General features: G+C 52.2%; 3 protein-coding genes and 1 long non-coding RNA gene across 5 annotated transcripts; 2 read left to right on the plus strand and 2 right to left on the minus strand.

Moving 5' to 3' along the window:
- Nucleotides 1-18: 18 nt before the first annotated feature.
- AAAS (aladin WD repeat nucleoporin) lies at nucleotides 19-9,853 on the plus strand. The gene is made up of 16 exons (XM_084749625.1): nucleotides 19-298; nucleotides 717-844; nucleotides 2,724-2,779; nucleotides 3,036-3,127; nucleotides 3,249-3,295; nucleotides 4,264-4,362; nucleotides 4,776-4,919; nucleotides 7,762-7,882; nucleotides 8,163-8,287; nucleotides 8,410-8,470; nucleotides 8,615-8,705; nucleotides 8,804-8,897; nucleotides 8,969-9,036; nucleotides 9,252-9,333; nucleotides 9,419-9,503; nucleotides 9,599-9,853. Exons 1-16 carry the CDS (start codon nucleotides 176-178, stop codon nucleotides 9,821-9,823), a joined length of 1,641 nt encoding a protein of 546 aa, XP_084605751.1. The 5' UTR covers nucleotides 19-175; the 3' UTR covers nucleotides 9,824-9,853.
- Nucleotides 9,854-10,261: 408 nt separating this feature from the next.
- On the minus strand, nucleotides 10,262-15,770 carry MYG1 (MYG1 exonuclease). 2 transcript variants are annotated; one of them, XM_084749706.1, is made up of 7 exons: nucleotides 15,510-15,769; nucleotides 15,313-15,425; nucleotides 13,393-13,552; nucleotides 11,735-11,887; nucleotides 11,296-11,418; nucleotides 11,014-11,195; nucleotides 10,262-10,477 (listed from the first exon to the last, which is right to left on the minus strand). In XM_084749706.1, the coding sequence occupies exons 1-7, from the start codon at nucleotides 15,723-15,725 to the stop codon at nucleotides 10,279-10,281; spliced, it is 1,146 nt and encodes a 381-aa protein (XP_084605832.1). In that variant the 5' UTR covers nucleotides 15,726-15,769; the 3' UTR covers nucleotides 10,262-10,278. The 2 variants fall into 2 exon arrangements, with proteins under 2 accessions (XP_084605832.1, XP_084605833.1); XM_084749707.1 differs by having other exon boundaries at nucleotides 10,462-10,563; nucleotides 15,510-15,770.
- On the plus strand, nucleotides 13,559-15,095 carry LOC311579301. The gene is made up of 2 exons (XR_014773113.1): nucleotides 13,559-14,597; nucleotides 14,773-15,095. It is a non-coding gene; the product is annotated as an uncharacterized lncRNA (long non-coding RNA).
- A 199-nt stretch (nucleotides 15,771-15,969) lies between the features above and the next one.
- On the minus strand, nucleotides 15,970-19,687 carry PFDN5 (prefoldin subunit 5). The gene is made up of 6 exons (XM_084749722.1): nucleotides 19,532-19,687; nucleotides 19,257-19,359; nucleotides 19,024-19,055; nucleotides 17,951-18,025; nucleotides 17,736-17,841; nucleotides 15,970-16,173 (listed from the first exon to the last, which is right to left on the minus strand). The coding sequence occupies exons 1-6, from the start codon at nucleotides 19,601-19,603 to the stop codon at nucleotides 16,097-16,099; spliced, it is 465 nt and encodes a 154-aa protein (XP_084605848.1). The 5' UTR covers nucleotides 19,604-19,687; the 3' UTR covers nucleotides 15,970-16,096.
- Between the last annotated feature and the right edge of the window lie 992 nt (nucleotides 19,688-20,679).

A 20,679-nucleotide genomic window follows, 5' to 3' on the forward strand; every position in this document is an offset into this window, starting at 1 on the left:
TCTCCGGGGAGCTTTTTCTTCAGTTGCACTTCCGTTGAGCTTCGCGCGCAGTCGTTTTGTCCTGTACGGCTACCCGTCCGCGTACGAATCTAGCCCGGGAACTGGGAGTCCCGGGAGCGCAGTCACCTGCGGGGGAGCCGGCCGATCGAGTCTAGACGCCCTGCGGACTGGCAAGATGTGCTCCCTGGGCTTGTTTCCCCCGCCGCCGCCTCGGGGTCAGGTCACCCTGTACGAGCACAATAACGAGCTGGTGACCGGCAGCAGCTATGAGAGCCCGCCTCCTGACTTCCGGGGCCAGGTGGTCCGCCTGGGGGTGGACGGAGGGTGGGTGTGTGGAGAGTGGGCGCCGGGCTCGGCCCCACGGGAGGCTGGAGAGGACGACGTGTGTGTTTCAGGGCTGGCGTTGGCCTGCGACGGATGCCAGGGCCTCTGTGAGGGGGTCCTGCACGGGGTGGAGAAACGGTGAAGGCTGCTCCGAGTCAGGGCTTCTCTGTGATGTCAACCCTGTGGGGAACGATTGGGGTGTGCAGATCAGGGCTAAAACTTAGCCTTTGTGCCCCCACAAGTGTTAACCTGTGTGGATGTGGGAAGTGGGGCCGTGGAATCGCCTGTGCCCAGTCCCGCCATAGGTTGGAGGTGGCTGGGGGTTGTGGTGAGGTTTGGGGGGGGGGGGCGGGGAGACTGACCGGCTCCCTCCCCACACTTCTGAGCTATAGTGGATCAATCTTCCTGTCCTACACCTGACCAAGGATCCCCTAAAAGCCCCTGGGAGGCTGGACCATGGCACAAGGCCTGCTTTCATCCATCACCGGGAGCAAGTGTGGAAGAGGTGCATCAGCGTTTGGTAAGGCATGGCCGAGGTCTGCGGACAGTGGAGGGATGACGTCACTGGGCCTTGACAAGGGCTGCTCCTGGAAAGGCAGCTTGATATTAGTATCTCTGTCTCCGTATTACCACAAGGCATATTAGGTGACCCATCTTTACCGTGAAGCCGAAGGATTTACCAGAAGCTTCCTTTATCCCTACTGGCTTGACTTGAGTTTCCAGACCCGCTCCCAGCACCCACCTCAGGTCATGGCGTTGTGTTGTTCATTCTGAGCTTTTATCTGAAGCTCAGGAAAGTGAAGGAAAGGGGGTAGTGGCTCATCTGTGCGAAGAGTTGAAGCCGTGTTACTAGTGTCCGACTGTCATTTTTAGCTGTGTAGCCTTGGGAAAGCTACTGCTTTGTCCTAAAACGAAACCCTTTTACAGTGTGGCATTAAATAGATGCAGGAGCGCTGAGCGGCGCCTCCTGGCACACACTAACCCCTCCATAAGATCCTCACCACGGAGGATCTCTGAGGCTCATGAGTTATGTCCTTCTGTTACTTTGTGAGATGTTGCCAAATAATCTTTTATAACGTTGTACATTAAGGCCTTGGGATGTAGCTCAGCTGGTAGAGTGCTTGCCTGGCACGCAAGAAGCCCTCGGGCCGGTCGCTAGCACCACATACAACTGGGTGTGGTGGCGGGAGCGCTAGTCTCAGCGCCAGGCAGGAGGACCGAGGCGGTTTGTCATTGACTATGTAGCAGGGTTGGGGCCAGCCTGGACTGCACGAGACTCTATCTCAGAACAACAAAACCGAAAAGCAAACAAAGCGGAGCACCTGGGATTGTGGGAACGGCTAGATTGGAAGCACCTGGTGGACGGTTACAGGCATTTGATACAATTACTGCTAGATGTTTCTCAGGATATTCCTCTTAGCCTTACTGATATCTTTTTTTAAAAAGATTTATTTATTTATTTATTGTTTATGAGTGCTTTATCTGCAGAAGAAGGCATCAGATCACATTACAGATGGCTGTGAGCCACCGCGTGGTTGCTGGGAAATTGAACTCAGTTGAAACACTCCTCAACGTCTGAGCCATCTCTCCAGCCCCCTTACTGATGTCTTAATTAACCCTCAGCTTCCTAAGTGTCTCAAGCTACTTCACCTTTTTTTCTGAGGAGCTCTTAAGTAGTTTCTTTTTTTTTTTAAATTTTTATTTATTTAAGGGCTGGAGAGATGGCTCAGTGGCTAAGAGCACTGAGTGCTCTTCCAGAGGTCCTGAGTTCAACTTCCCAGCTCCCCATCCCAGCACCTACATGGTGGCTCACAGCCATTTATAATGTGATCTAATGCCCTCTTCTGGCCTGCAGGTGTGCATGCAAACAAAGCGCTGTATACATAATAAAAAATCAATAAAAATTTTAAAAAATTTGTTTATTTATTTACTTTTTGAGATGGGGTTTCTCTGTGTAGCAGCTCTAGCTGACCTAACCTGGAACTCAATCTTTAGACCAGGCTGGCCTTGAACTCACCGAGCTCCTACTGCCTCTGCCTCCCGAATGCTGGGATTGCCACCACCATCCAGCTTACTTTATTTATTTATTTATTTTTTAATGAGACAATGCCTCCCGTAGCCCAGGCTGGCCTCATACTCGCTGTGTTGCTAAGGGTCTTGAACTGCTAATCCTCCCAGTTCCTTACCCAGCGTTGGGTACAGGCTTGTGCTACCACGTCTGATTCTGTGTGCTAGTAGGAACCGAACCCAGGGCTTTATTCATGCTGGGCAGGTACTTTAGCAACTGAGCCACACATATGTACCAACCTTCTTTAATACATGTTTGTTGGGTAAATGAAACCTTTTAGGGGACCTGGTGACAGGATTAGAGTAACTCTGTATCTTTTTCTCCTTGTGAGGCGTGATGTGGGCCTTTTTGGAGTCCTGAATGAAATTGCAAATTCAGAGGAAGAAGGTAAGTGCCCCTGAGGTCCCCTCCAGAGTTTCCCTAAACCCACCCAACGCCTGTTAGCCCAGCCTCTCCCTTCACCTCCTTTTTCTGTCACCTTCTCTCAGTGCCCAAGTGCTCACAGTGGGCTCTGGAGAGGTGGTGTCCAAGCCGCTCACTGTAGACACAACCTTAAGAGTTTTGATACTCATCACATAAGAGCACGGCAGGTGATAGCCTTGTGCTGCATGATGTAATCAGAGCTGTCTCCTCCACCCCACAGTGTTTGAGTGGGTGAAGACAGCCTGCAGCTGGGCCCTGGCTGGCTGTCGCTGGGCCTCCTCCCTCCACGGCTCCCTGTTCCCACACCTGTCCGTAAGTTTGGCTTCCCCCCGCCTCTCTCCTTTGTGGGCAGTGCTGGCTGCGATGACTCAAGCAGGGCCGTGTTGACTAGTTCAGCTCCGTTCATAGTGTGTCTGTTTGTTTGTTCTTACAGCTCAGGAGTGAAGACCTGATTGCTGAATTTGCCCAAGTAACTAATTGGTGAGTGCACAAGCTCTGGTACCCCATGGGGCAAAGTTCTGAACTATGAAAATTATTCTAGGGCGAGAGAGGTCAAGGCTGAGACTCCTCTCTCCCCATTGTCACCCTGTTCTGCTAGTTTTATGTCTACTTGATACGAGCCAGAGTCATTTGGAAAGAGGTCCCTCAGCCGGGCATGGTGGTACCCTGCGAGTTCGAGGCCAGCCTGGTCTACAAAGTGAGTCCAGGATAGCCAAGGGTACACAGAGAGACCCTGTCTTGGGGAGAGAAAAAAGGAAAGAGGACCCTCCATTAGGAAAACACACCCAAGCCTGGCATGGTGGCGCACGCCTTTAATCCCAGCACTTGGGAGACAGATGCAGGTGGATCACTGTGAGTTCGAGGCCAGCCTGGTCTACAAAGAGTCCAGCACAGTTAAGGGTACACAGAGAAATCCTGTCTCGAAACTTCCTCCCCCACCCCCAAAAAGCAGACAAAATCTGATACAGTGGCGCACACCTTTAGTCCTAGCACTTCAAGGCAGAAGCAGGCGGATCTCTTAGTTAGAGGCCAGCCTGGTCAACACGGTGAGTTCCGGACAGCAAGAGCGACATAGTGAGACTCTGTCTCAAAAACGAACCAAAAATCCAGCCACCTACCTGCCCCAGGACACCCAGGACAGCCGGGGAGGAGGAGGGCAGGAAGTGGCTGCTTACGGCACAGCCTCTGCATCGGTTCTTGCTGCGAATTCCTACCCTGACTTTCCTGACTGCTGTAAGATGGCGCCAGCCCTCTCCTCCCAAGTTGCTCTTGGCTGTGGTGTTTTGTCACAATAGCAGAAACTCTTAAGTTCCCCTCTGCCCCGCACTCAGAATGGAGCAAGAGAAAAGCTGAAGGCCCCTCTCCTGTGCGGAGGGAGCCTGGGCTGCTGGGCTGTTAGCTGGAGGCTGTTAGCGGGAGGCACGGCTGCCGACTGTCTCCCTCCGCAGGTCCGGCTGCTGCTTGCGGGCCTTTGCATGGCACCCTCACACCAACAAGTTCGCCGTGGCCCTGCTGGATGATTCCATTCGTGTGTATAATGCTAGCAGGTACGTGGGGACTGCGCAGCGGGAGGTTCAGACTGGTCTCACCACTTCTTGGCCTGCTCCATAGCTCTCCTTCCAGATCTGGGCTTGGGACACTCCATGTTGAATGTGGCCTTCCTACATCTAACATTAAAAAAAAGATGATAACATGTACAGTGTTCTGCCTACATGATAACATGTACAGTGCTCTGCCTGCATGTGTGCCTGCCCGCCAGAAGAGGACATCAGGCCTCATTATAGATGGTGTGAGCCACCGTATTGTTGCTGGGAATTGAACTCAGGACCTTTGGAAGAGCAGCCAGTGCTCTTCACCTCTGAGCCATCTCTGCAGCCCCTGGCTTTATCTTTTTGATTGGACTCAGGTTTCTGAGCTTCGTGTCCCTGCTTTGACTCGGTTTCCCCCCTCTTGCTCCCAGCACCACAGTTCCCTCCCTGAAGCACCGTCTGCAGCGCAGTGTGGCGGCGCTGGCCTGGAAGCCCCTCAGTGCCTCCATCTTGGCTGTGGCCTGCCAGGGCTGTATTCTCATCTGGACCCTGGACCCCACCTCCTTATCCACGAGGTGAGCCCTGCGGCCTCCTGACCTTAGCGAGGGCAAGGCACGGCGCCCACTGCCGCCTGTCAGTTCTCGTCCTCACGGCACCCCACAGGGCTGCGGGAGAAGCAGATCTGAGGTCAGGCGGGGTGCTGAGACGCTCTGTCTAGACAAAGGGACAGACTGCGAGGCCTCTGGGGTTATAGAGGTATGTGTCTGCTGGCTGTACGGTGTTAGACAGAAGTATAAAGTAGAGCAGGGCAAATACAGACGTGAGTAGAAACCACGGAAGCTGGCACAGTCAGCAGGGGGTGGTGTTCACCTTTAATCCCAGCACTCAGGAAACAGAGGCAGGCGCATCTCTTGACTTCAAGCCAGCCTGGTGTACAGAGTTCCGGGACAGCCAAGGCTACACAGAGGAATCCTGTCTCAAAGCACACCACCCTCAAAAAACAAAAGAAAATAAAAACAAAAAACAAAGCCAGGCGCTTGGGAGGGATTTGGGTTAGGGAGGTGGATCTTTGTGAGTTCGAGGCCAGCCTGGTCTACAAAAGTGAGTCCAGGACAGCCAGGGCTATTGCACAGAGAAATGCTGTTTCAACCCTCCGACCCCCCCACCCCCAAATACAAGTACATTTACTCACTGTGTGTCTGTGGGGACACATGTCAGAGCTCAAGTGTGGGGGCCATAGGACAGTTCTGGGGAGTTGGCTTCCTCCTTCCAGTGTGTGGTCCCTGGGATTGGTTGGACTCAGGCCTTCAGGCTTTAGTGCCGTTTCTCTGTGCGCCTCCTCCATCTTTCTTTTCTCTCCTTTCAGCCCTATTTTAGTATAATTTCTACAGAGAAGTTGTAAAATTACCAAGTTTCTGTATACTCTTACCTTTCTGACAGGGTCTCCCTGTGTAGCCTTACTTGACCATGTAGACCAGGCTGGCCTCGAACTCACAGAGCTCCCCCTGCCTCTGCCTCCTGATGCTGGGATTACAGGGGTGCGCCACCACAGGGCTGGGTCTTGAACTCTTGAACCTCCTGCCTCTGCCTCCCAAATGAAAGTCTTCTCAGGAGTGTGCCACACACCCAGATTGTTTTGGGAAAGTTGTTAATGGTGATGATTATTTTAAGATTCTGTATGTGTGGGTGTTTTGCCTGCATATATGTCTGAGTACCATCTGTATGCAGTGCCTAAGGAAGCCAGAGGAGGGCGATGCTCCATGGGATGAGCTACAGACAGCTGTGAGCCACCACGTGCTTGTTGGGAATTGAACCTGGCTCCTCTGGAAGAGCAGCCACTGCTCTTAACCACTGAGCCATCCATCTCTTTAGCTCTCTTTCTAGGAAATTAGAATTCTTTTTAAAAAGGAGAAGCCAGCAAAGCTTGATCGAGAAGTAGAGTAACAGTTCTTGCAGCAGGGATGCTACAAAAAACAGGCTGCCTTTTTTTGGTTGGTTGGTTTGGTTCTTTTTTTTGAGACAGGGTCTCTCTATGTAGCCTTGGCTGTCCTGGACTTGCTTTGTAGACCAGGCTGGCCTCGAACTCACAGTGATCTGTCTATCTCTGCCTCCCAAGTGCTGGAATTAAAGGCGTGCACCCCCACCACCCGGCTCTAGCTGCCCTTTAAAATATTATTGGAGATAATTCAGATCTGATGCCCTCATAACACTAAAAAGTTTTTTGTTTTTTGTTTAATTTTATATGCATTGTTGTTTGCTTGCATGTATATCTGTGTGGGGAGTGTCAGATTCCCTGGAACTGGAGTTACAGACAGTTGTGAGCTGCCATGTGGGTGCTGGGAATTCAACTGGGTCCTCTGGAAGAGCAGCCAGTGAGCGCTCTTAACTGCTGAGCCAGCTCTCCAGCCCCCACAGTAAAAGGTTTAGTTATGTGTGTATGTGGATATGTGCACGGAAGTACAACTGCCTACAGAGGCTGGAGGCATCGGGTCTGGAGGAACTGGGGTTACAGTGGTGAGCTACCTGACATAGGAATCAAACTCTGGTCCTTTGGGGAAAGGGTATACACCCTTAAGTACGTGTGTGCACCTACCTCATGTGGTAGTCAGAGAACAACTTTTGTTTTTGTTTTTGAGACAGGGTTTCTCTGTGTAGCCCTGGCTGTCATGGAGCTTACTCTGTAGACCAGGCTGGCCTTGAACTCAAGAGTTCTGCCTGCCTGTCTCCTGAGCACTGGGAATAAAGGCGTGTAACACCACTGTCACGACTAGAGAACAGTCTTTGGGAGTTTTATATCCTTCCACCATGGGTTCTGAAGATTGAATTTTTATAGTAACATTAGTCCAAGGCTGGGCAGGGTGCTGCGTGAGCAGTCCCTGCATGCATGTGAGGAGGTCCCGGCGTGCATGTGAAGAGGTCTGATGCTCCAGTTTATGGGGACACTGGAGGTACTGAGTGAGCTGAGCTGATGTGAAAAAGTTGTCACTCACTGTAAAGTTGAGCTGCGTCAGTGACAAGGCCTTACAGGAGTTAAAGGTGGGAAGAACCAGGTCCCCAGCTCAGCGGGAAGTGACACTCCAATCAGCCCTTCAGACTGTCAGGAGGGTCTTCTTGCGGACCACAGGCTCTCTGTAGCCTTTCCCCTTTAACCTGCCCCACAATCCCTCATTGACAACAGAGGCAGCGAATCCCGGGTCTAGCGAGGCTAAGGAAAGGAATCATGATAGGGCATTTTCATTTTAACTTTGTGGTGTTTGGGTGCTGGCAGTGGTGAGACGAGGGCATTGAGCCCTTAGGACCCAAACTCCTACCGTGTGAAAAAGCGAGTGTCCTCAGCCACTTACCCTTTCTTTAGCCCCCTTGATACATTTGTTTGTTCACTGTGTTTTCACTCTGTCTTTTGTTTATTCCTGGCAGGCCCTCCTCCGGCTGTGCACAGGTGTTGTCCCACCCTGGGCACACACCAGTCACCAGCTTGGCTTGGGCCCCCAATGGGGGGCGGCTGCTCTCAGCTTCACCTGTAGATGCTGCTATTCTGGTGAGCTGGGTCCCACCCCTCAGTGGTCAAACAAGAGAGTCTTCACCTGGTGGGGGACAGCATGAGGGAAGGAGACTGTTTCTGTCTTCAGTTTATATGATGTTTTGTCTGGACTCCTCAGATCTGAAGCGGCCAACCACTGCAGTCATAACCGCGGTCCTTATGTGATAGGCTGCTTCTTGCTGGTTCCCTTCTCTGGGCCTTTGTGCATGGAAGAGGGCAGCGCACCATGTGCAGGTCGGCAGTGGTTCGAGGTTCTGAACTCACTTCCCTCTCTCAGGTATGGGATGTCGCGACAGAAATCTGTGTCCCGCTTCCTTGGTTCCGAGGAGGAGGGGTTACCAACTTGCTGTGGTCCCCAGATGGCAGCAAAGTCCTGGCCACTACTCCGTCAGCGGTCTTTCGGTGAGTGGGTGAAAAGCTGAGGGAGGCCAGGAGCCTAGAGACGGGCGCGTGGCTTCTGCACCCGGGCACTGCAAGCTTGGAGCCTGAAGGCCCTTACGCTGCCATCTGTCTTTCTGCCTCAGAGTCTGGGAGGCCCAGATGTGGACTTGCGAGAGGTGGCCAACTCTCTCAGGGCGCTGTCAGGTAGGAGGGGACTGTGATTCACAGAAGCTGGGGAGGAAGGGGGTTCTAATGGGCCTGGATCTCCCCACGCATGGCTCCCGATATCTACCTCTCCTGATGTAGCCGCGCGGTAGACCTGCCTCCTGTCTCTTCCTTCTGCCCTAGACTGGCTGCTGGAGTCCAGACGGAAACCGGCTGCTGTTCACTGTGCTGGGGGAAACAGTGATTTACTCCCTGTCGTTCCCAGAACACTGTGGTGAGCTGGGACATTTTGGGGCGGGAGGGAGACAGCACCTGAAGGGTGCACTGAGGGAGGAAGGTATGGAGGCTGCGCTAGAAATCCTGCCCTTGCAGGAACAGAAAAGGGCCGTGTCGGAGGTGCAAAGTCTGCAACAATCGTAGCTGATCTTTCTGAGACAACCATACAGACCCCAGATGGAGAGGAGAGGTGAGCTGGAGAGGCTGTGGGAGGAGTGAGGAAGTGTCGGAGAGACGCTGATGCCCCGTCCTCTGTCACAGGCTGGGGGGAGAGGCCCACTCCATGGTCTGGGACCCCAGTGGTGAACGTCTGGCTGTGCTCATGAAAGGTAAGGACAAGGTCTCACTGTCCTGGAACTCACCGTGTAGATCAAGCTGGCCTTGAACTCACAGGTCTCCCTGCCTCTGCCTCCAGTGCTGGCATTAAAGGCCTGCGCCACCACGCCCACTAGAGAGCCACAGCACCACGGCTACTGTTCTGTGGCCCTGCCTTCTGTGACTTTGCTTCTGGAGTTCTCTGTGTTAACTGGCTCGTTTCTTACAGGAAACCCACGGGTACAGGATGGAAATCCTGTCATCCTCCTTTTTCGAACTCGAAATAGTCCTGTGTTTGAGTTACTTCCCTGGTAAGTGCAGAGCAGAACCTTCCCAGACCCAATGCACAAGGTCCTGGCCTCCACTGGCTTCTCACCTCTAACTCTTTTGCCGTAGTGGAATTATTCAGGGGGAAGCAGGAGCCCAGGCCCAGCTCATCACTTTCCATCCTTCCTTCAACAAAGGGGCCTTGCTCAGCGTGGTGAGTAGGCAGGGTCGTGTGTCAGTGCCTTCACGGTGGCTGACTTAGCTCCACCATGAGGCCACTCTGATACCGTCTTTTCTCATTCTCTGCAGTGCTGGTCCACAGGCCGAATCACCCACATCCCTCTGTACTTTGTCAACGCCCAGTTCCCACGCTTTAGCCCAGCTCTTGGCCGGGCCCAGGAGCCCCCAGCTGGAGGTGGAGGCTCTATCCACGAGGTGCCACTGTTTACTGAGATGTCACCGACCCTGGCCCCTTGGGACCCTCTTCCAGGACCATCACCTGCCCAACGCCACTCCCCTCATTCCCACTTGTAAACAAAGTCCTTCATGGACCTGCTCGCTCTCGTGTCCTGCTGTGTTTTCTCTATTGTGTTGCTGGGGCCTAGTGGAGAGTGAGAGAACTGGGTCACCAACTACGATTCTACGGTCACTTTGACCACGTATTTAGTCCTAGGATGGTTTCTTTTTATTTTATATGTTTGTGCTACCTGCATGTACCTGTGTGCTAGTGCCCACAGAGGTCAGATGTGGGTGGGTATCAGATCTCCTGGGAGTTAGAGACAGATACAAGCTGCTGTGTGAGCTGAAGGGTTGCTGAGCCGTCCCTCCGTCCCATGAGATGGTTGTCAAATGATTTAAAAAGCAAAGCTGAGAAGCAGCAAGGAGATGCTGGGCAGAGGGTCCTGCACATGGGATGCTGCACTCACCAGGTCTGAGGAAATTCCTGGGTTGGTGGATGAGGTGCTGGGTCCGTCAGAGGTGAACACATTTTATTGCACTACAGCATTCGCAAGAGGCATGGGTGCTGGGCGCTGGGCAAGAGTGGCACGGGCCATGTTCAGGGCACCCTCTCGAGTGTGGTGCCCACCAATGAAGCCACTTGCGTGGACGAAGATACAGCCAGGGATCCCGCTGGCTTGGTCCAGGGCCTCATCTCGAAGTCCCCGCCATGGCTCTGGCAGGGGCAGTCTATATGAGAACAAATGGAGACATGAGAAACTAACAGGAGGGGAGCAGATGTCTCTTGTGCTTTGTATGGACGCAACACCTGTCAACTGAAAAAACCATGTCCCTAAGGGAGGCAGAGGCAGGCGGATCTCTGTGAGTCCAAGGGTAGCCTGGTGTACAAAGTGAAACCTGGGCAGCCAGGGCTGTTACACAGAGAAATCCTGTCTCGAGAAACCAAAAACCAGAGAAAACAAAACCAATTTCTCATAGAGGACCCTACACACAGACACATTGAGCATGTCTTTCCTTTGGAGTGCCACCTCTCAACTATCACATGTCCAGTGGCTGGGGCAGGAAACAAGTGGGACTTTTGGTTGGCAGAGAGGATTCTAGGGTAGAGGGAGGTGCAGGAGACTGAGCTGGCAAGATGTGAGGTCGAGTCAGAGAAGGGCCTTGCTATGTGTGTACAGTTACCTGGAGTCTCCGGTCATCATTTTGGGAGCTTGGGGACGGCAGGAAAAACCACGTGAAACAATGGTGTCTGCAGCAGGACTCACCGGCTTTGGAATGAGTGAGGCTCCTTGGGTACACACTGGACTCGCCACTTTCCGGCCTGGTCAGTGTAGATGACAAAGGTGATGGCGACTGGGGGGGACAAGGCAGATTCTAGGTGGAACAGATGCTCCTTCCAAGGGCACCCGCCCTTCGACAGTTCCACTATCTCCCCACTTGCGTCCACCTGAAAGGGAAGAACAATGTGGCTGGGAGTTCTGGGTTGGAGCCAGAGGCGCAGCCAACCAGCCCGCTGATCACCGCCCCCGGCCCACCCCCCGGTCTACCTGGAACCGCTGGGCCAGGGCCTCCTCTACCAAGGCCCGGGCTGGCAGCCAGCTGTGCTGGTAGAAATTTAGTCTCTGCAAAAATTCCTCTTGTACCAGATCCATCGCACGCCGGAACCCTGCCTGGGGACAGTGGAAACGACAGCATTGTGGGCACTCGCCCAAATTTTACTTCACAGGACTTGAAAGATCAACCATTCTTTGTTTATTTTCTAAAAAAGATTTGTTTATGTTTATGAAGGCTCTAACTGGAATCCTTATTCATTTTCATACATACCAGAAGAGGGAATTTTATTCTCTTACAGATGGCTGTGAACCAATGTGGGTGCTGGGAATTGAACTCAGGACCTCTTAACTACTGAGCCACCTCTACAGCCTGTACCAAACCTTACTTAGTCCTCTGAAGTTCTGTGTCTCAGGCTTTTTCTTGGTCTCTTACCTCAGTGTCTTGGTTGGGCTGGTTCCAAGTGGGATTGAGCCGAGCAACCCGTGCACTGAGTGTGGTGGTCAGGGCGTATCGAGGCTCCCCCTCTTCCCACTGCGAGATGCCATTGTCCACTGCGTCTACCTCCTCCACGAAGTTCTCATACATCTAAAGCAGCAGGGAAGAGGCACTTGCGGACAGCTGTCAGTGCAGAGTGAAAACACACACTGCTCACAACAGCCCTCAGTGAGGGGATCCTGTGCTGCTGACCTCCAGCCTGGCCCCCGAACAAGGGTTCCAGTTAGGCGGGGTGTGGGCTGCACAGCAAGTTACTGAGGCAGTAGACGGGCTGGGCAAGGGTTTGACAGACATCAAGAGCTGAGACATGAAGCTTTGAGGTGAGTCCATAATATATTCTGTTAGCAGCAGCTGTGACATCTGGCCCTGCAGAAACAGGGTAATGCTTCAGATTCTAGGGCAGAAGCACTGATGAAAAACTGCCATAGAAAATGTGGCTCCACAGCAGCAACATGTCATCTGCAGAGAAAGCCTGACCTCAGGGCGCCATGGGAAGGCTCCTGCATGGCAGCTCTTGGTGTGAACCAAGGCGCCCACTTGGAACTGCTTTCTCAGCTACCGGGAGAACCAACACATCAGCAGTGGGAACGAAAACTGACCCCAATGCTCTAAAGCCTGGCACCCCAGAACTCTGAACCCACTGACATGTCGCCCTCCATCGGGAGCAGATGCTGGAGAGCCAAGCCTAAGCTCCGGTGGCGTCTCCGGGCAGCTGCCTGAGGTGCTGGGCTGCGTGGAGCCTCACAGGGAGACAGCGCTGTCCTTCCCTGCGAGCCTGAGTCATGGAGATGCTGAGATGTTCCTAACAGCCAGGGAGCCAGAACCTGAGCCGACTGTGAGGGTGAGCAGCCTTGGGTGTTTACTCAGAAATATCAAATAATTCTGCTTTTGTTTGATCTAGTTTTTGAGTCAGGGTCCAAGTTGACCTGGAATTCAAGCTCCTGCCCATACCTCTCAAGTGTTGGCCAGAGTGTGCTCACCATACCTGGAACAATTGTTCTTTGATGTATGTCAAGAAAAAGAATGGCTGGAGAGGTGGCTCAGAGGTTAAGAGCACTGACTGCTCCTCCAGAGGTCCCGAGTTCAATTCCCAGCAACCACAACGCGGCTCACAACCATCTATAATGAGATCTGGTGCCCTCTTCTGGCCTGGAGGTGTACAATATATATATATCTATATCTATATATCTATATATCTATATATATATCTTTAAAAAAAAAAAAAAAGAAGCCTGGCATGGTGGCGCACGCCTTTAATCCCAGCACTTGGGAGGCAGAAGCAGGTGGATCGCTGTGAGTTCAAGGCCAGCCAAGGCTACACAGAGAAACCCTGTCTCCAAAAAAAAAAAAAAAAAAACAACGAAAACAAAAAAGTGTGTTTTAGTCATCAGAGAGCAGTGGCACTACTTTAGAAGGATCAGAGGTGTGGCCTTGGCAGAAGTGTGTCGTTTGGGGTGGGCTCTGAGGTTTCAGGACCAGGGCAGGGCCAGCGTTCTTGCTGCCATGCTCCTTGCCATGGTAGCAGACTGTAAGCTCTGAGATCAAGCAAGCCTGAGAGAATTCACATAAGAGACATGAGGCCCTCAGATCCCTACCTTGTCATAGACGGTGTCCACCACACTGTCCTCTTCCCCAGTGCCCAGCAACTGGGCTAGCAGCTTATGGCCGAAGTGCAGATAGACAAGCCCCGCACTGCTCAGCTTGGTCTGCCATGGCTTCCCAGGGCACAAGGAACTCATGGTCTCTGTGAAAGTCCTGAGGAGCACAGAAGGGTGAGGTCAAAGAGCTGGCCCAGGAGGCGTGTGTGCAAGGTTCCATGTGCAAACGTGGGCATCGCAGGAAGGCAAACGCTGTAGGAACGGGAGCAAAACACCTCTGGTGCCAGCACAGGCCGTGGGTGAAAGCTTTCACTCCCACACTCCCTCTCAGGCTGTGTCAGGCTTGCACTGTGCACACTAAAGAGAAAAATCTAAGATCATCCTTTCAAGTTCCTCTGTGGGAGGTGGACAAACAGAGCAACTGTGTCAGTGTCAGGACCCTGGGGACTGACCTCTAGATGCTCAAATCCTTTATGTAAAACGGGGCAGTGTTTGACTATGAACTATACACATTCATATATATATTCTTTTTAAGGATTTATTTATCATGTATACAGCGTTCTGTCTGCATGTGTACCTGCACACCAGAAGAGGGCACCAGATCTCATTATAGATGGTTGTCAGCCACCATGTGGTTGCTGGGAATTGAACTCAGGACCTTTGGAAGAGCAGCCAGTGCTCTTAACCACTGAGCCATCTCTCCAGCCCTCTCTTATATATATTTGTCTTTGGTTTTGTTTTTTTATTTGAGACAGGATTTCCCTGTGTAGCTCTGGCTGTCCTGGACTCACATTGTAGACCCGGCTGACCTTGAACTCAGAGATCCAGGCACCTCTGCTCTTGAGGGCTGAGACTAAAGGTGCAGGACATCACACCTGGCTGGGTTTTTGTTTGTTTGTTTGCTTTTACTTGATGAAAATGGGTCTTATGTGACCCAAGATAGGGTCAAAATTGCTAACAAATGACAACCTTTAACTCCTTCCTCCACTTCCTGCGTGCTGGGGGCTACAAGTGTGTCCACGGCCTTGCTCTTCTCCTGTGTCTTCTACATTAGTTATGGCTCATAGGATGCAGACACTAGGTAAGTAGCTGTTACACTTTAGAGGAAAAGAAAAGACTATTCACACTCCATACAGATGCGATTTACTTACTTTTTTTTTGTTTTGTTTTTCGAGACAGGGTCTCTCTGTGTAGCCCTGGCTGTCCTGGACTCACTTTGTAGACCAGGCTGGCCTCGAACTCACAGTGATCCACCTGTCTCTGCCTCCCGAGTGCTGGAACTAAAGGCATGCGCCACCACGCCCGGCTTTTACTTACTTATTTACTTAAAGAAAAAAGGAAGCCAGGCGTGGTGGCACACACCTTTGATCCCAGGAGGAAGAGGCAGGCACATCTCTGAGTTTGAGGCCTACAGAGTGAGTCCAGGACAGCCAGGGCTACACACAGAAACTCTATTTTGAAAAACAAAAACAGAAGGGTACAAATTTTCCTAAATTGGAGGGAGGAGTTGTGAAATTCTGAAGTGTGAAAGTGAAGAAAACACTTATATTTCCTTTTAAAACTTGAGGAAGCAAGGATGACACGCAAAGTCCTGAAGCGTTCCATATTTTTGCAAAATGTCCAGGCTTTGTACATTAAAAGCACCATGGGCAAGCCCAGGCGTCTGTACTAGGACACCCCAATAAACCTAAGCGCTGCCACCCCCCGCCCCAAAAAAGTGAGGACACAGACTGAAGTGTGAGCAGGCATAAAATAAACACAAAGCAAAAGGCCGACTAAGTGACCGCCCTTGAACTAGAAGGATCCTGCAGCCCGCAGCAAGGACGGAGCACCGAGGAAGGAAGTCCAAGGACACACACGCGTGTGTGTGCGTGTGTGTGCGTGTGCGCGTGTGTGTGCGCGCGCGTGCAAGCTCACCTCTGGTGGTGGTCGTAACGGTGCGTCTGCGGGTTGTACTCGCCGCCCACATCCACCACGATGTCACACGAAGCCAGTTTCTCGGGATCGCGCGTCCGCACAATCTCTGCGTCCTGCAGACACAGAAGAGCCGGCTGCCGGGCGGGCTCCCGCGGGGCGTGTCCGGGGAGGCGGCCGCTCCGGCCCGCGGTCCTTACCCTGTACTCCGGCAGCAGGCGGAGCAGCGCGCAGGCCAGAGCCTCGTCGCAGTGGAAGGTGCCGTTGTGCGTGCCGATTCGCGGCGGCGCCATGGGGCTGTTGCAAGGTCTTTTAGGGGGCGGGCCGGACTCTGGAGCGAGCATGCAGTGCTGGGCTTGGAGAACTGACCGCAGCGGCCGCCGTGTCAGGATTCCTCTTAGGAAACGACTGCCCATAAGGTTCCCTCCACGGGAAGGCTGACCCGGAAAAGGAAGTGTCTGATGCAGGTTCACTTCCGGCGGCCAGCGGTCCCCACGGCAACCACAAAAGCGTGCTGTTCAGCGCTGGCCTTTTCGCTCCTCAAAGCTCCAGTTGGAACCTCTAGAAGGCAACGTGGCTAAGCCCAGTTTTCTGCCTCTCAGCAAGAGAACACCCACCGCCCTTTGTTTAATGCAAAAACAAAAAACAAACAAACCACCATTCGCCCAGCTGACACATTTATTAACATTAAACACAAGACCCTCTCATCCCAGACACCAGGAGGCCGCTGCCCAAAACGTCCCGGCGGCTTCAAACGCGGTCCCCGCTTCCTTTCCGCAGCTCACGCTCACGCCTTGGCAGTGGCCTGCGCTGCGCCCCGGGCTGTGATCTGCTGAATCTTCTGGCTCATCAAGTCCAAGACAGCTGCGGGAAAACAAGGCGGAGCCACATCGAGTCAGAGCTGTGCTGGAGACGCGGCGGTTAAGGAACACTGACAGTTTGTTAAATTGTGGCGGACACACGTACACAGATTTAGAGTTTACAGTGTCAGTCAGGATGCTAACCACTGGAATATAAAAATGAACAACGTTCGCCATGACCAAAGACCGTTGTGAGGGCTAAGGACGCGCCGCACATGACAGCACCTAACCCAAACACCATCTAATAAAATAAATCAGGAGGCTGAGGCAGGTGGATTACCTTGACTTCAAGGCCTGCATGGGCTACGGATGCTATAGTCTGTAGTCGATATTCTATACTCCAGTTCACAGTATAGAATGAGACTCTGACTCAAAACAAAAAATAAAAAGCCATCAGCCCTCCCCTGGCGTTAAAATCAAGAGCTTTTTAAAAACCCTGACTCCTAAAACAACGTCCCAGATTGATTTAGTTGGGTTGAATGGGGCTTACACTCTCTTTTTAAACTTCCTGTAGGACTGCTATATATAGCCAAGGTGCTAGTGCTCCCCTGGAGGACTGCTATATATAGCCAAGGTGCTAGTGCTCCCCTGGAGGATTGCTATATATAGCCAAGGTGCTAGTGCTAGTGCTCCCCTGGAGGATTGCTATATATAGCCAAGGCGCTAGTGCTAGTGCTCCCCTGGAGGACTGCTATATATAGCCAAGGCGCTAGTGCTCCCCTGGAGGACTGCTATATATAGCCAAGGTGCTAGTGCTAGTGCTCCCCTGGAGGACTGCTATATATAGCCAAGGCGCTAGTGCTAGTGCTCCCCTGGAGGACTGCTCGTGCTCGCTCACGCAGCGTTTCTAGGCACCCTGTCCCAGCTCACTTACACATCTCCATCACTCACACCCGACAAGTGTCCCATTGCTTTTAGAATCTAGATAATAACAAATCAGGACACCAAAGAGAAACAGAAACAGCTCTTCTGTCATTGTTTTTAGACAGGGTCTCTTCATGTTGCGCTGCCTCAGACTTACAGAGAGCCGCTGGGCCCTGCTGGGATCGCAGGGGTGCAGCACTACGCCAGCAGGCACGGTTTTAACCTGGAGGAGACAGCTCCCAGTTTAATGTTGTAATCCAGTATAATGTATAATCGGCTTCGTCAGCCCTCAGGTAATGAATGTTCTTTACCATGAGGGGAGAGGCTCAGGTGGTTCTCCCAGGGCTCATGCGACAGCTTTAACAACTAAAGTGTTTGCCACACAAGCCTGATGCACAGAGTTTAATCTCTAGAACCCAGGATGAAGGGAAAAAACAATTCCTGAAATATATCCTCCAACCTCCACACATGGACCACGGCATTCGTGTGCCCCTTCTCTCTCTCTCTCTCTTGTGTCTGTCTGTCTGTCCCTCCCTCCCTACATATCTACCTATCTCCCCCCTCCCTGTCTCTCTCTCTCTCTCTCTCACACACACACACACACACACACACACACACACACAGAGACAATGGTAAATACAAATACTATAGGCAGATAAGCAATAGCCATATAATTAGGAGGAGGTGCCCTGCAGGACTTGCCTTGCTTCATGGCGTGCTTTTCCTGAAGAGCTGGCTGGATTTTCTCCATCTGCTTCGTAAGGAAGTCTATCTTCCTTTTGAAGAAGTCCTTGGCATCTTCAGTCGTCTGCAAGGTCAGAGGTGAATGAAAGACAACAGGGAGAGCCTGCGCTGCGCCATACCCCTTCCCTCTGGTTACCATCTCAGAAAGCTTCCGTGTACTTCTTCGCACTCACCTTCTCCACATAGTAGCCCGTCCCCACATCGATGAGTACATGTTCCACATCATGTAGCTTCCCCGGGACATACATCTTAGATGCCAGGATTAAGGAAAAAATTAGCCCAGGTCGATATGCAGCTCTGTCAGCCAGAGCACTAAGCCCAAAGCATCCTGTTCTAAAAAGGTGCAGCCGGGAAAGCCAAGTAACCTTCCCCCGTCACACAAACAAGGGAGGCAGGGTTGGTTCCTAGTGAAGACAACAGAATCTGAAACACTTTCGTGTCCTGATCCCCCTCTGATCTCCATCTCTCATCCTTAAATGAGTTCCTGGATCTTTTCACAATATCCAGAAAGACCAGATCATATACAGCTATTCTTTCCTAAGGGGCTAGAAGAAGCAAGTGAAAAGCTTCATTTCCCCCTAACCACAAGTCTTAATGAATCATACTCATTTTTATCTTTAAAAAAAGTTTTAGCCAGGCGTGGTGGCACACGCCTTTAATCCCTGCACTCGGGAGGCAGAGGCAGGCGGATCGCTGTGAGTTCGAGGCCAGCCTGGTCTACAAAGTGAGTCCCGGACAGCCAAGGCTACACAGAGAAACCCTGTCTCGAAAACCCCAAACCCCTCCCCCAAAAAAGTTTTTGGCTGTATGTATGTATGTATTCGTGTGTGCATGTGTGTACACGAGCATACACACACATCATGTGCGTGCATGGTACATGCAGAAGTTAGAACAGGTTGCTGGATCCCATGGAACTGGAGTTACCTACACCCTAGTCCACGTGGGTGCTAGAAACCAAACCAGGCTCTCTGCAAAAGCAAGAGGTGCTTTTTAACCGCTAAAGCATCTCTCTAGCCTCAGATTATTACTATTTTTAAAATTACACTCACTTGTTTTGTGTATGTTTTCACAGGTGTGTGTGCCAGGGCGCAAGGATGCAGACATCTGGGAACTGGTTTCCTCCTCCCGACATGTGGGGTTTCGGGGACTGGACTCAGGGTGGATGTGTGACTGTGATCAAAATCCTCCCCGCCTCTGGGAAAGGCTGAGGAAGAAGGCAAGGTAGTGTTTCCCGCAGAAAGGATACAGAACTCGTCAGTGGGACCAGTAATTCTTTTCCTGTGGAAGTAAAGAACACAAACTGCTGGGGAAGGCCGGCGGCTCCCACAGACAGTGAACACAACAGCAACCGAGGGATGTCCTGCACACGTTAGTTCTCCGTAGCAACATGCGGGGGCTCGTGTGGCCACAGACGCTAAGTAACGGGAAAGCTGGAGCAGAAGAACGCTCCCCAGCTGCCCGCCCCCGCCCAGCCCGTACCCTCGTTGCTCCTGGTCAGCACGTTCAGACAGTCCTTGGCTTCCACGTATTTGGTCTGTACCACCTTGAGCTGAGCAAGGGACGTGGACAAAAACTCCACTTCCTACAGGAGCCGGGAAAAGGAGGTGATCAGCTTAGGAACCCGAAAAGGCTCGGCCGAGGGGGCGGGACCGGAGAGGGGTCTGTCTCCCCGGGAGAGGACGCCTCCCACACCGGGAGCTTCGCGCGGCCCGAGGACGTGAAGCCGAGGAAGGTGCTTGAGCTGGCTCCCTCACCTGGTCCAGCTGGTTCTTGAGCATTTCCAGTTGCGGCAGATTCAGCTCCGTGAGGTTAATCGACTGCGCCATGTTGGGAGGAGGACCGCCGAAGAGGAAGCGGCCCAGGCGGCCGACGCTCTAGCCAGCCTCCGCGTCATCTCGGTGGTGCCGCCGGGGGGGGGGGGGGGGAGATACGCTCTGCGCCGGGCGACTCTATGGTCTGAGCCTTGGACGGGAGGTAAAGTGGTTGGAGAGCAAAGCAGCTCCTTTTCGCCAAGTGTACCAAAGCTAGCACGATTAGGTAGTAAAGAGGGCTTCGGTCCTCAAACTTTTTTTTCTCTTTCCTTTTTCCATGACAGGGTTTCTCTGTGTGTAGACCAGGCTGGCCTCGAACTCACAGAGATCGATCCTCCTGCCTCTGCCTCCCGAGTGCTGGCGTTAAAGGTGAGCACCACCGTGCCCGGCTGGAACTTGAAACTCTATTTAACGTTCCCAGGACACAACCGAAAGCTTGTAAAGCCAGGGGCTGGAGAGATGGCTCACAGGTTAAGGGCACTGGCTGTTCTTCCAAACGCCCTGAGTTCAATTCCCAGCAATACGTTGGTTCATAACCATCTATAATGAGATCTGGTGCCCTCTTCTGGCCAGCTGGCTCACATGCAGGAACAACACTGTGTACATCATTAAAAAAAAAAAAAAAAAAAAAAAAAAAAAAAAAAAAAAAAAGATTGTAAAGCTGTATATGCTACTGCACGTTGGTGGGACAACCCTGGTGGCCAGGAGGGAGCTTGGGTTCTGACAGCACCACTGATGTGCTTGAGGAACAGGTGACGTGGAAACACTAAAAAGACACCATTGTCAAGGAACAAGTACGACATGAGTGGTTTTCTCCCCTTTCTTGTGTCTCAGTATGTGCAGGCAAACCAAACCTAGGTCCTTGGATAAACTGCTGAGCTGTCTAGCCCCGCCATGATCGTATTTCTGTGCGTTGGGTAGGAGGGGTATATGAATTTAAGATGGATGCTTCCCAGAAGCTTAACAGTTTAGTCAGGAGACAAACCATATGTGAGTGGCAGAACCCCACGGTGTAGCAGCCCTAGCAAGAATAGCAACTGCTGGGTGACCGTTTTCCACACTGTGTAAAGGTTAACTTCCTGTGCCCTCGA

Source organism: Acomys minous (assembly GCF_964271855.1).
Source record: "Acomys minous genome assembly, chromosome: 12".
Classification (NCBI taxonomy): domain Eukaryota; kingdom Metazoa; phylum Chordata; class Mammalia; order Rodentia; family Muridae; genus Acomys; species Acomys minous.